This window comes from Anguilla anguilla, chromosome 2, assembly GCF_013347855.1.
Source record: "Anguilla anguilla isolate fAngAng1 chromosome 2, fAngAng1.pri, whole genome shotgun sequence".
Taxonomy (NCBI): Eukaryota; Metazoa; Chordata; class Actinopteri; order Anguilliformes; family Anguillidae; genus Anguilla; species Anguilla anguilla.
Window position 1 is genome coordinate 32,996,136 of NC_049202.1, and position 14,110 is coordinate 33,010,245.

Sequence of the window (14,110 nt, forward strand, 5' to 3'; positions counted from 1 at the left end):
GTTCGAACCTGATAGCTGAGGAGCGGGCTAACCATTAGCCCGACACTTTGCTTCAGATCTCCAAATGCGACGCATCACTGCACTGATACAGCAGTCTTCACTCCAAGCTATCCCTCCTGTTTCCTCCCCTGCAATTTCCTCCCTCCATGCATCAGCCCCGTACCCCAGTTTCCACAGCCCTTCCTGGTTTGTCACATGTCCTGGTCTTCCTTGTCTGCCGCATGTCTGTGTGGCACAAGCTCACACTGCATTCTCAGATTTATTTTTTCCCCCCCAAACATGATATAGACCAGGCATGGCTACCCAGTACGGAAAACTGCTGCAACAGCACGGAGCGCAAAGCCGTACGGCTGATACATACCATCGTGGAAAAGGCAGGGGTCCCGGCTGTGAAATCACGCTGCGGCGGTGCCTTGCGTGCACAGGACCCGAACGCCGTAGCGCCCGGTGGGTTACTCGTCACGGGGAGCGAGGAGAGACCCGTCCCGGAGCTGCGATTCAGCGGCAACGCTCACGCGGGGATCGCGTCGAACTCGACGGACGTCCGCTGACCTTGGAGCTGCCTCGCTAGGCAGGGGTCACCTCGGACGCAGCGGCGCCAGAATAAAGGCCCGACGCGGAGCTCTGTCTGCTTCGCGAGTCCGACCCGCCCAGCCAGAGCGAGCGGCTTTAACTGCCGCCGAACGACATTGAGAAGTCCGCACAACCTCGGCGAGAGAATTACGAGCGCACGGCAACGATGTGACGAGAAAGCGTAACGACCCCAGAAGAGGGGATTGGATACACTTCCAAACTACCAGCAGATGTGAGAGCTGAGATATATTTCGAATGTAAAAAAAAAACAAACAAAAAAAAAACAATTGAGTGGTACTTAGTATCCCGGGGTAATGAAATCATGAAACCCCAAGTTGACTGCACCATAATCACACACAATAACAAGACCGAAAGCAATAGCTTCATTCTCCCACAGGCAAGCAGAGACAGATGAGCTTCAGTACTGTTCATTTAGTTATACAGTAATCGGCCATTCAAAGACAACGATTTGCCGTTTCAGGTGCTGGTGAAAGTTAGTTTTCTTTCCTAACTGTGCATGACTGTTTCCCTTATGAGTTGTACTCAGTAATTAGGCTAGATCATGGTGAAAAGTCTAAATGCACAGATTCAGCTAAGGTCAAATGTGGTGTGTCCCAAAAAAAATGCTTAAACACATTTTACTTTAACCTATTTTATCCTATTTACATGTTGAGGAAAACAGCACCTGGAAAATCTTCAGATACATTTCAATCAATTAACAAATTGCTTAATTCATGTGGAGCTTAATAAAATTTCAAAGAAAATATTCTAGGTATGGGCAATTATTTCACAATGCCAGTAATCTTATTAAAGACAAATTATTCATTCAATGACTATGGAAAAAGTTCCTGCATGTGCAACGTAAGTCAACGTTACGCAAATTTCAGTTTGCATTGCATCATGAAAATATCCCCTTTTCAAACATGTATCCCTGACTCCACTGCTCCACTGTCATTTTTGTGACACCATCGACTTCTTTCCCAAATGTCTTATTATCATTTTTGGCTACAGCATCCTTGCCCTACATCTAGCCCAGCTTAATGTATGCCTTTCTCCTTCTCTTTTCCTCTCTCCTCTTGCTGTTCCTCCTCCTCCTCCTCCTCCTCCTCCTCCTCCTCCTCCTCTCTCTCCCCGTTTCTCCCCTCTCTGGTGATTACTGCTCCGTAGCAACCGGGCTGTCCCTGGGTGACAGGCGTGTGAAGGCTGCGCTACAGAATCCTCCGGAAAGAAGCCCCAGCGCTGGGTCCCTGCTCCACGACGCCTCTCCTGTCCTCACGCCAGCGCTACCCTTCTTCTGCCTCGCTCCCTCCGTCCCTCTGTCTCCCTGCCGCTCGCCTCCCTTCTACAGAGCCATCCCCTCCATCCCTCTGTCTCCCTGCCTTTCACCTCCCTCCATCTCCCTCCTATAGAGCCATCCCCCCTCCATCCCAGGGAAGCCCTGGTGTCCCTCGCTCTTTCTCCTCCTGCAGTCCCCCTTGTTGATCCCTCTCTCTCTCTCACACACACACACAACAGCAGCAGCAGCACACCACCAGGCTCTACGACACGTCCTTTTCTCCACCGTTTCTCCCCCTGTCCTGTTTTATCGCATTTCTGCAGACACGCCGCGCGCGAAGCACGCCAGCGTGCCGCCAGCTCGGCTACCCCGTCCCAGCGGAGCGCGTCGCGGGGCGACCCCGTCCTCCAGGCGAACCGCCACAGCCACCGCGCGGCTCTCAACAACCTCTCGCCGCCGCACTCGTTCCGCTCTCTCCCCCACTCTCTCTCTCGTTCTCGCTCCTACACGCTCCCCCTTTCCCCGAGGTCTCCTCAGGCAGCGGCTGACAGCCCCTTCGCCCGCGGTCACGGTCGTGGTCCCCACCTCCCCTCCCGCTCCAGTTCAAACCGTCCCTCCGCGGCGTTCGCTCGCGTGCGGCGGCGACTGAGCTACGCGTCGGTGGCCGTAGATCCGCCCGCCGGACCCCCGGCGGCTAGCCCGCTCGCAGCCCGTCCCCGGCGGACACCAGCGTACGCATCCCCCCCCCCCCCTCCAACCCCGTTTCCCAGTCCCCACCTCCGCTGTTCAGCTTCAGGGTTACAGTACAGAACGTGAGCATCAGTTTCAAGCAATGACACAACAACCACCCCACCCCCCCCCCCCCCCCAGACAACTGACAGCCAGCAGTCGGAAAACACACAAATTAAAAATACCTGCTACTACAGTATTCATGGAGATAGAGCAGACATGCCTTGGGATGGTGCATTTCCCATTCTGCAACGCGGACCACTTGCGCTGTGAGTAATATCGTTTCCTGTTCTCTTTTTTTTTTCCTCCCCTGTCTCTCTGTATCCTTTCACAGCGCTCGTCTCCCCTCGCACTGCCTGCGCTCCTATTCGCTCTTCCGCTCCTTCCGTCCTCCTCCCTTTCTCCCCGTCTCTCTCTCTCTCTCCTCCCGGCTCGGATCCTCCTTTCGCGGGATGGCTGGGGTCCAGCTGCGCCGTTGTAACCCGGCGACTCGTGCGCACGTGCGCGTGTGCGTGCGCGCGCGTGTCGCTACGGCGATGGTGTGTGTACATGCGCGGGAGTGCTTATGAGAGGGAGAGAGAGAGAGAGAGAGAGAGAGATGCTCGGCACAGCTAAGAATGCATTAATTTATCATGAGCTAATTTTTTGTTCAATCTCACCAGCATCCATCCCCACAACCTCCCCCCCCCAACCATACACACACCCCCCTCCCCCACTCTCCCCACTCTCCCGCTCATTCTCTCTTAAAGGCGCAGTGATGCTACAGGCCGGAGGGCTGTCACACACTGCGCGCCATTATGGTAATCAGGGGGAGTCCAGAGACGCAGTCGGCAGGAGCTGTGAGTCACAGCTGGAGATGGGGAGGCACAGCAGCCCGTGGTCACGGGAGCGGGGCTCTCCGGCTGGCTCGTTCACAGATTAGGCTAATGAATGATGAGCAGATTTATGAGCAGCCCAGAAGGTAGAATAAATAGTCCTAGTTTTCATGCTGGATGCTGATTGTTAAATTCGACATACAGGCACACATTGGGGGAGGGGGTAGTGGTGGGGGTACAGGAGATTATTGTGGCATGGAGCAAACCAATTTGGAGCCTATTCCAGTGGAAAGAGCTTGGGGATCTAAGACACTGTTTTAGGGGTGAGAAAATGACTAGGGATGACAGGGGTCATGTTAGTGGGGGCTTGAGTGTGGCAATGGAGGGGGGGGGGGTTGGCTGTGGATCTATGTAATAACCAAGACCACTATGATTTTGATTCAGATATATAGGGCACACATCAGCCACTTTTGCATTCAAAATGTGCAGCTTCATTCACACTGCACTTGTGAGAGCAAATCGTGCAGATACGCACGTGCACATTATTCAGAGCGGACAGACACTTAATACACATCCACATATTTTTGTGAAGTTTGTAAATGAACAGATATGGACATCCATCCATCCATTATCTATACTCACTTGTCAGGGTCGCGGGGGGTGCTGGAGCCTATCCCAGCGTGCATTGAGCGAAAGGCAAGAATACACCCTGGACAGGTCGCCAATCTATCGTAGGACACACACACCATTCACTAGATAAGGACGTGATTCAGCATATTAAAAAATGATACGCATGTACAGCGTTTTGTCCGGCTCAATAAAATCAATTTTATTCTCGGCAATATATGTTCGACTCTTCCAATCATTTTATAATTCTCCATTTCAATTCCATATTTAGCATTTGCATTAACAGGCAGAGACTCATGAGGCCCACACCCCACAGACACACTACTGTATTGCACAAGGACCCTCAGAAACCATAGGGTTTCAAAGCTGGCCGCAGTTCACACACAACAAATGAAGTCATCACCTGGTTAAAACATGTCAGACGGGCAGAGATGTTGGTCTAAATCAAACTACGGAGGAGGGGAATCCATGACATCAGGCAAAGTTCACGAACTGAGACGGGCAGAGAGAGAGAGAAAGGGAATGGCTAATGGGCCATGAAAGACAGGGAGTGCTGCGGCACCGGAAGACAAGAGAGAGGGAGAGAGAGGCAGACGGAGAGAAAGAGCCTGTAAATGACCCGCTCCATGAATAATGTAAAAGCGCCCTGACTTCGGAACACGGTTGCCTGCTGACCGGCTGGTTTATGAATAAAAAAAAAAAACACAACTTGCTGTTCGCTTCCCGTTTGAAAGGGGAATATTGGCAAGCGGGTCTCCATTAATAACGGTCCGCCGTGTTCCCGGCCGCAGCCGAACGGCACGGGCCCTCCTGTCTCCCCCCCACCTTCAACAGCAACAGGCCAAAAGCCTGTCGTACATACAGTACACAAAAAGAGCTGTAATGAGAGGCCTTGAGTCATGCAGCATGAACCAAGCAGAATAAAGCACCATACTACTGATGATTAAACAATCTCCTTCATGACTGAGCGATACTGGGCGGTGATGAATGGAACCTCACTGAACGGGGCGGAAATGAGGACCCAGGGGAGTCCGCAGGCCCGGCTCAGCCCGCCGGCAGATGAACACGGACAGCGGTGCTCCGCTCCTCACTGTGAGCCCTCCTCACAGAGAGGTACAGCACACCTGCGTGCCGTGGTCCACCTCACGCCATGCTCACTTCCTGCCTCTCGGTGCACTAAGAAATACCTCACCCTGGTAAGCCATGAAAGGGGAGTTTCATATCTCTCTTTAGGGCTGATGAAGCAAATTGGTGAGCCAGCCAACATGAACTAAACTTAACTTTCACATTAAGTTTAGGTTGAGTTCTGTTAGTAGAACGAGGGGACATAAATGGAAATTAGCAAAAGGTAAATTCTATACAGACATAAGAAAGAATTTTTTCATGCAGAGAGTAGTCAATATGTGGAATAACCTGCCAGGTCACGTAACAGAGGCAGAAACTCTGGGGATGTTTTGTTGTGTTAAGTACATACATACTTCCATACATACATACAGTACAGACATACACAATATGACCAAAAGTATTTTGACTCCTCAAAGTTGTTCCTCAGAGTTATCACCTTTATCCTATGATGAAACATTTCTATCATGATGAGAGTGGTCTCTTCCAGGATAGCAATGCCCCCATCCACAGGGCATGAGGGAAGTCACTGAATGGGTTGATGAGTATGCAAATGATGTGAATCATATGCTATGGCCTGCGCAGTCACCATATCTCAACCCAATTGAACACCTATGGGAGATTTTGGACCGACGTGTTAGACAGATCTCTCCAACACCATCATCAAAACACCAATTGAGGGCATATCTTTTGGAAGAATGGTGCTCCGTCCCTCCAGTAGAGTTCCAGAGACTTGTACAATCTATGCCAAGGTGCATTGAAGTTGTTATGGGGGCTCGAGAAAGCCCAGCACCTGTTACACACACACACACACACACACAAACACATATATATATTTATATTTTCAAAAAGAATATGAAATTGTAAGAACAGGACATGGGCGGTGGACAGCACTCCTGGTCCTGGATCTGAAACACGGCCAGGGGCCTTTCTGTGTGGAGTTTGCATGATTTGCCCATGTCTGTGTGGGTTTCCTCCAGTTACTCAGGTTTCCTTCCACATTGCCCCTAGGTATGAATGTGTGAGGGAATTATGTGTGCGCCCTACAATAGATTTGCGGCCTGTCCAGGGGGTATTACTGCCTCCAACCCAATGCATGTTGGGAGAGGCTACAGCCTCCAAACTGTTCTTCACTCTTTTTGTGTGCTACAATACCTTTGGTATCTTGAGGACACTAGCAGTGGAGGACCTAACGGCTAGAGTTGGGACATACAAGGATAGGAGAACATTAAAAATAAATAGGTGATAAGCCATTTAGTGCCAGATTTACTAATAGTCGCAGTGGCCAAAACATGTGCTATATTGTGGCTCTGTTGCGGTCGCAGATACCGACACATTAACTACCGATTTACTAAGACCGGTTCTATTTAGGCAATCAAATAAAATCAATGCCCTCATTTGCAATTTTGTGGTAGGAGAGACCCATAAAAAGGGTCACAAACAATATGGGATGCTTACACATCCAGATTACAAGGCGTTAAGACATGGATACGGAGAAACCAGGCACAAGTAGTGAGGGAACCACACGAAAAAGAAAACTTCAATTCACAGATCAGGAATTATTGGTAATAGTCAATGAGGTACAGATTCACAATGCCATATTACGGCATAGGAACATGACAGCAACAACAGGGACAAAAAATTGGAGTGACAGTGAAATCACTGTCAAAGTGATAGACATAGATTACCTTCTGTTGGACGAAGGCAACAGAGCATCTGATGGTAAAACTGTACTCACAATTCATTATACAGTATACCCTACTGAATGCGTACACTGAACAACTGTTAAAATTGTTGCATTCAGAGCTGCTATTTTAAACAAACTGCTAGCAGATGACTTCAATAGGAGTCCTTTCAATAAAACAAATATAATTACATATTATATCTGAAAATAAGCGAGAAGCGATTAGTAGAAACATGTGGCAAACATATGCTAAATCCTCTCTCGTTTCCAGAGTGTTGTGCAACAGAGGATGCATTCCTTCATCTCCACCCAACGCAGCCCACGAGTGAAACTGTTTTGACTCCCGAGGACGCGCGTACAACCCGACACCCTTCTTCGGCATTGTGTGTAAAGTACAGGCTGTATCCGCGCAGGCAAATTGCCGTCTGCTTTCAGGAGTTCTAAAAATTCCCACGCAAAGAGGGGGATCGAGAATTAATGTGTGCTTTAGTAAATTAGACAGAATGCTTAATTGGCCTAATTTAAATAATCTCCACCCTGTTTAACTATGCATCAAAAGGAAAGCCACAGTGACGTAATGTCCGCAAATTACATCCCAATGACGATTTTGCCCCACTGCAACCGTTTAGTAAATCCAACATAGATGGAGTGACCTTGTAGAAAGTGGTTTTGCATTGGAAAAGCAGTCGCAATCCTTTAATAAAACTGGTCATTAATGCTCTATAAACAAGAAAAAGGATCTTATTCGGAACTCTAAAAGACAAAGGAAGGCAGTGTAATGCAGACAGAACAGAAGTAATGTGCTCCCTCTTCTCTTGGTTTTTTATTAAAATTGTGGCTGCAGCATTCTGAATAATTTGTAGTTCCTTAATTGTTAGACAGACCAGTAAAAAGAGAACTGCAATAGTCCAAGTGACTTATATTAAAGAATGTATGAGCTTTTCTGCATTTTGCTGTGCTAAAAAGGGTCTCACTTTAGCTGAAGAAAGCAGTCCCGGCCACTTTACCCATGAGAGGTTTAACTTAAGCGTGAATCTAAAATGATTCCTAGAATTACAGATTGTTTTCTGTAGAACCAGACTGCCCAACCTAGTAAAAAGTTGGCCTCTCTTATTGATTTGAGACCAGCTAAATATATCCGAGTCTGATCCTCATTCAATTTCAGGAAATTCTTGGTCAGCCACTCACTCAATGGGGTCATTTGGCTACACAGATACCGTTATGTATCATCTGCATAGGAATGAAAATTAACATTGTGTTGACGGATGATATTGGGAGCATGTACAATAAGAACAGAAGTGGCCCAAAAATAATGCCCAGTGGAACTTCATAGGTAATGTCCAACTTCTCTGAAATGTGATTACTTAAGATGACAAAGAATTGCCTCCCTGTTACATACAGAACCAGTTTGGTATACAGCCAGAAAGACCAATCCAGTTTTAAAGGTGTTTGAGGCATATATTGTGGTCTACTGTACTATAATGTGGTTTTAATTATTTAATTATTTCCGACTCAATTAAGTTTTGAATGTAATTGAAACAGATAATCACAACTGACATGTCAAAGCTCTTTGAAGTAAAATTTCATGGTGTTAGGCAAGATATTTTCTGAGTAAATTAGCAAAATACAAAAACTGTTACATTTGTATTGCATAGCTAAATGCCTGTTACCAGGTGGCTGTTTCTCTTCTATTAATCATTTTGACCATCCAGGAGATGAGGCTGTCAACACAGCAAGCAAATTAGATGAACACATTCAAAAGTATACTATGTAGGATTTTGCAGCCCTTGTATATTCTGTGTTTGTAAACCTCACTCACACCTCCTTAGTCCTCAACCCCACCCACATCTCCGTTGAAGACACAAGTGCTACAAGCAAAATGTCAGGCGAAGAGGTGAGGTGGTCAGAGATATTGAAAATATCATTTTTATCAATATGAATGATTCTATATAGATGGTAACAGTAATTATGCAGTGTTCTCATGATCTTTACACTGAGTGCACCCCTTAGTGCGTGGGAACATCGTACGGTAGCTACTGCATAGTGCTGGTGCAGCATTTTGTGTTTTTCCTTGTTTGGTATTTCACGAAGTATGATAACTGAGTTTGTTTGATAACTGCACTGAGTAAAACTCGGAACCCTCCAAAACCTGGAACATGGACTGAAAAAGAGCTGTTCTTGGTTTTACTCAGTGCAGTTATGCAGCTAACTCAGTAATCCTGCTTCGTGAAATACCCCCTGGACATAAGTAACACATGTGGGATAAGTAACATTAGCAGGCCATCTGTCATAGCTAGTTAATATACTTTTAATGTGATTGACTTTTTCATAAACTTATCCGTAACCTTTTCAAATTTGTTAGCGTTGTTAGTGAAATTGGCTACACATAGGCCTAAAAATTAGCTAGATAGCATGCATGCTGTATCAAATTGATTTCAACTGATTGAAATAAAAGCAGGAGAATTACAGAGCTAGCTAAATAGCAACTACAAACAGTTACATTGGGGGAAGACATTTTGACAGAAGAACAGAATTTCATGCAAAAGCTACCCAACCTCAGGCATCTTGCTGCTTAAGAAATCTAGCTAAAAGTAAGGTTACTTACAGGTCCAACACAAAATAGGTCAACTCCACGTGGCTTTTCATCCCCTTGGCAAACTTCCTCTGACACCACTGAAGAAAAGTAATTCCAAGGTTGACTCGAATGAGCCCTGTCGGCTCGTCTTTTTGCTTTGCTGTATTTAGGGCACTTAGCATCTGCCATGGCAGCACACTAGCAACAAACGCTTCATTGGAATCTGATCTCAAACCACAGGCTCTGTAGCCACGCCCACCCCTCCCCACACAGAAAAGAGCAGCAAGCCCAGAAATGTCCTGAACACATTTTATAATAACAAATACGGGTACCAGGTGCACAAATTTGGCTAAAGTGTGTTAAGACTGAGATTGCCAGTGTATCATAGAAATGCCTTAACAAATTTTATAAAATTTTCAAACACAAAATCCTGCACGGTATGCCTTTAACATTAAACACTGAACTAACTTGAAAAGTCAAACTTGTTGATGAGTAAAATTAATTCCTTGAACAAATATTAAACATTATTTAAAATGTCTATGGTTTACCTAAAAAGGACACTACATGTAGATGGTTATCAACACCATCTAGTGTCCCTAATCTCCAAATCTAAAACCCTCTCCATGACCACCCTGGATACCAGCCCTATCCTTTTCTCTTTATATGGTATATAACATATAACAGCAAAAAAAAAAAGCATGTTTGTTATAGCAACTCAGAGGCGGCATAATTGTAACATCATGTATTTTTGGTCACCTAACAAAGAATTCCTGCTAGAATTCACTCAGAAAACCATACTAACTTTTCAAGGACAGATGACTGCTTCAAATTATGTATGATTTGATTTGTTGTAAATAAAAATGCCTTATATTGGAAAATTACTACAGATGTTTACTTATGTCGCTCATTAACAGTTTAAGAAATATATCCCCACAAAGGTTGTCAAATTTCTCTGTTCTTTGGCACACCGTAGGGGACTAAATTATGCATGTACAAAGCTGAAATGGCTACTGTAGCAGCAGAGTACAAAAACTTATTGACCATGTTACATTTATGATGTGTCACATTTATAGTGACTCTCCCCTACTGGAGAGTCTGTGACTTTGAGGAATACATGTTTCAATGAGATTTGAGGCTACCTATATTTAATACATTCAATATAGATGAAGAATTATGGACTAGACACAGAAATTATGAACTAGATACTAGAGGTGGGAGAAAAATGTGATTAGTGTAATAATCACAATTATACATTTTGTTATTCTGCATAAATGCACAAATTTCAAACATTGAATATCTTGTTTTAGTTTTCTGGGTTTCATTGTGTTTTTATGCCAACATCGGTAAGGATGTGATGCGATTTTAAACCCAACAGTAGATGCTGCAGTGACGAAAGAACGGAGTTCAGAAATGAAGTTTGAGATGCAGATGCTTCCTTGTCATCTCGAGCTGTTTGTAGAATGATAGCATGGCAGAGGCTGAAGAAACAGAGATTCATCCTGCTCCATCTGCATTAAAAGCAAAAGGGTGGGCACATTTCAGGTTTTATCACATTTCAGATTAAACTGAAGAAGGAACTTGAAAACAGTCACATAGTATGTAAGCTTGACCACACAAATCGCAGATATTGTAGGAATACCAGAAATACATGGAATCGCATAGTGCAGTTTCACCCAGAGATAGAGGAAAAACAACATCCTGTTGTTGCCAGCAATGAACACACTCTGGATCAAGTTCTTGGAAAACTTACACCCAACTGTGAGTGAGCAAAGAAAATAACTAAGTCGGTAGCATACTTCATCTCGAAAGATTTGAGTCTGTGCAACAGATTTTGCTGTATGCTGAAAGCAGATGAGAATAGATATGTAATCCTGTCTCATCATTTTTTTTTACCAAAACGATGATACCCAGGCTTTACTACCAGACGTGGCTAAAGTCAAGGAATCACTGAGTCAGGCTGGCAGGGTTGCACTTACGTGTGACGCATGGACCTCGAGAGCAACGGACTCATTCGTCACTATCACAGCGCACCACTTCACCCATGATTGGCAACTCGTCTCTCAAGTTCTGCAAACAAGGGCGACGTACGAAAGACGTACGTGTGCAAATATGGCCAGACTGCAGCAGTGCGTGTCAGAGGAGCGGCAGCTCACGAAAAAGATTCGGTTCTCGTTGCCGGTAATGCCTCAGATATGATTGTTGCTGCACAGTTGGGCAAATTCCTGCTGCGTGTGAAACATTACGCACACACCCTCTACCTGCCATCTCAGCGAGCCCTTATGCTGCCCACCATGTCAAGACTGCTGGACAGGGTGAGGTGTGTCACTGCGTTCTTTCACTGCAGCACCACAGCAAAACACATCTTGGAACCCGAAGCAGAGGAAACTAGAGCTTCCTTGCCATAAATTGAAGACTAACATGAGTATGAGGTGGAACAGTGCATATGAGATGCTCAGCCGGTTCCTTGAACAGCAGCCGGCGATATGCACCACCCAGGTGTGGAGAAGAGAAGCTGCCATCTGCACGCTGAGTGAAACAGACGTGTGGAATGCTGAGGACATAGTCAGGGCCTCAAGCTTGATGAAAGAACCTTAGTAGTAACTCACCAGCCGTCTACTGGAATTGTAACACAAACAGGCGTACTGAAAAACGTAGACAACAGGACGAGACAATGACCTACTGCTGCCGGTCGCTACAAGAGCCGCGCCCCAATACTGTCCTACGCAGCTGGTGAACCTGCCACTGTTCTGTCAGAAATGAGCACCCCCACGCTCTCTGTGATTGCTCCTCTACAAACTAAACTCCTCCAAGACGCAGAGGACAGCGATGGAGAGTCACATGCGGCCCAGGAAATAAAGCAGTGAAGATCGATGAAGACCTCAGTGAGAGGTACACCACTGTGCTTGAGAAAAACCCACTGTACACAGCCTCTGCTCTTGACCCAAGGTTCAAGACACTACCGTCTCTTTCATAAGAGCAAACAGAGGAGACATATTAAGTGATTGCTGAGGCTGCAGCATTGGAGGTAATTCTTCCATTATCATTGTGATGATAAAATTAAATTGCATGATGAAATAGTAACAGCTTAATAGTTGAGTTGACCAGGAAATTATAAAATATCATTATTGGCTTTTAATATTAAGCTAAGAGACCAAACTTTAATCAAAGCAACTTAAATCATTTTATATATAGAGGAGTAATGTCATTACTTACATGACATTTATTTGGCAGACGCTTTTATCCTAAGCAATGTACAAAAGTGCATTTCATAGTCATGGACAACTACAAAACACAGGTTCAGTAAGATACAATACTTATTTCGTACAGCTATTTCTAGCCAAGAACACAGTTTAGTTCACACAGTGAACACTATTCTGACCTAACCTCTGCCCAGCCAACTAGGCAGAAGAACAAGCTACAATATTAGGACAAATACAAATTAACAAAAAGTGCTGGAATGGGGTACATGTAACGAGTGTCATGAAAGGGGGGGATTTAAAGTGAAATGATATACAGATTGGTGGTAGTTAGTCCAGGTATAGTCTGAAGACATGAGTCTTCAGACCATGGCGGAAGATGGGTAGTGAGGGAGAGGTTTGAAGAGGCACAGGGAGTTCATTCCACCACTGGGGAGCTAGGGTGGAGAAGCTCTGTGATCCCTTTACTCGGGTGGGAGTGGGTACAAAGTGCCCTGCTGCTCCAGAGCGGAGTGGTCGAGCAGACGTATAGAATCGAATCATGTCCTGCAAGTAGATAGGGGCCATTCTGTTGGCTGCAGTGTAGGCAAGGCTCAGGATTTTGAACCGGATCCTGGCAGCGACTGGTAGCCAGTGGAGTGACCACAGCAGAGGAGTGAAGTGGGAGAATTTGGGAAGGTTGTAGAAGAGTCGGGCAGCGGCATTTTGAATCATCTGTAGTGGCTGTGTGGCACAAGCTGGCAGGATTGCAAGGAGAGAGTTGTAGTAATCAAGGCGGGAGGTCGTCGTAGCCTGGACAAGCAGCTGGGTGGAGTGCGTAGTCAGGTATGGTCGAATCCTTCTGATGTTGTACAGAAGGAATCTGCAGGACCGTGATGTTGCATTGATGTGCTCCTTGAGGTCCAGCTGATCATTCAGGACAACCCCAGGCTCTTTGCAGAGTGAGAGGGAGTTACTGTGGTACCATCAACCGTAATTGAGAGCTCACGTAGTAGGGAGGTTTTGTATGTGAAGAACAGCAGCTCAGTTTTGTTGAGGTTGAGCTTCAGGTGGTGGCTAGCCATCCAGGCAGCGATGTCAGCCAGGCAGGAAGATATCTTATCATCAACCTGTGAGGCGGGGGGGGGGGGGGGGGGAAGAAAAGAAGAGTTGCGTGTCGTCTGCATAACAATGATAGGAGAAGCCGTGTGAATTAATAACTAAACCAAGAAATTTGGTGTATATGGAGAACAGCAGAGGACCCAGTACAGATCCCTGCAATACTCCCGTAACAAGGGGATGAGAAGCAGAGGCAGACCCCATCCAGGTGACCTGGTAGGACCTATCTGCAAGATAGGAAGCAAACCAAGACAGGGCGGTCCCAGCAATGCCCATGTCAGCCAAGGTGGAGAGGAGTATTTTGTGGTTGACCGTGTCGAATGCTGCAGACAGGTCAAGGAGGATCAAGACAGGGGAGAGGCGTGAGGCTCTTGCAGTGGCGAGTGCCTCCATCACAGCCAGGAGGGCAGTCTC

At 46.1% G+C, this 14,110-nt stretch overlaps 1 protein-coding gene across 11 annotated transcripts in view; it reads right to left on the bottom strand.

The window, feature by feature from the left end:
* Nucleotides 1-3,120, bottom strand: part of LOC118219803 (SRC kinase signaling inhibitor 1-like) — a 148,754-nt gene extending 145,634 nt beyond the window's left edge. For 5 of the 11 annotated variants that reach the window (XM_035403231.1, XM_035403227.1, XM_035403240.1 and 2 more), the window contains exon 1: nt 2,802-3,119. In XM_035403231.1, the coding sequence (XP_035259122.1) occupies nt 2,802-2,823 (22 nt within the window). In that variant the 5' untranslated portion in view covers nt 2,824-3,119. Of the gene's footprint in view, nt 1-8; nt 335-2,763 lie in introns of those variants that run through there. The other 6 variants (XM_035403230.1, XM_035403229.1, XM_035403228.1 and 3 more) reach the window with 3 other exon arrangements.
* Between the last annotated feature and the right edge of the window lie 10,990 nt (nt 3,121-14,110).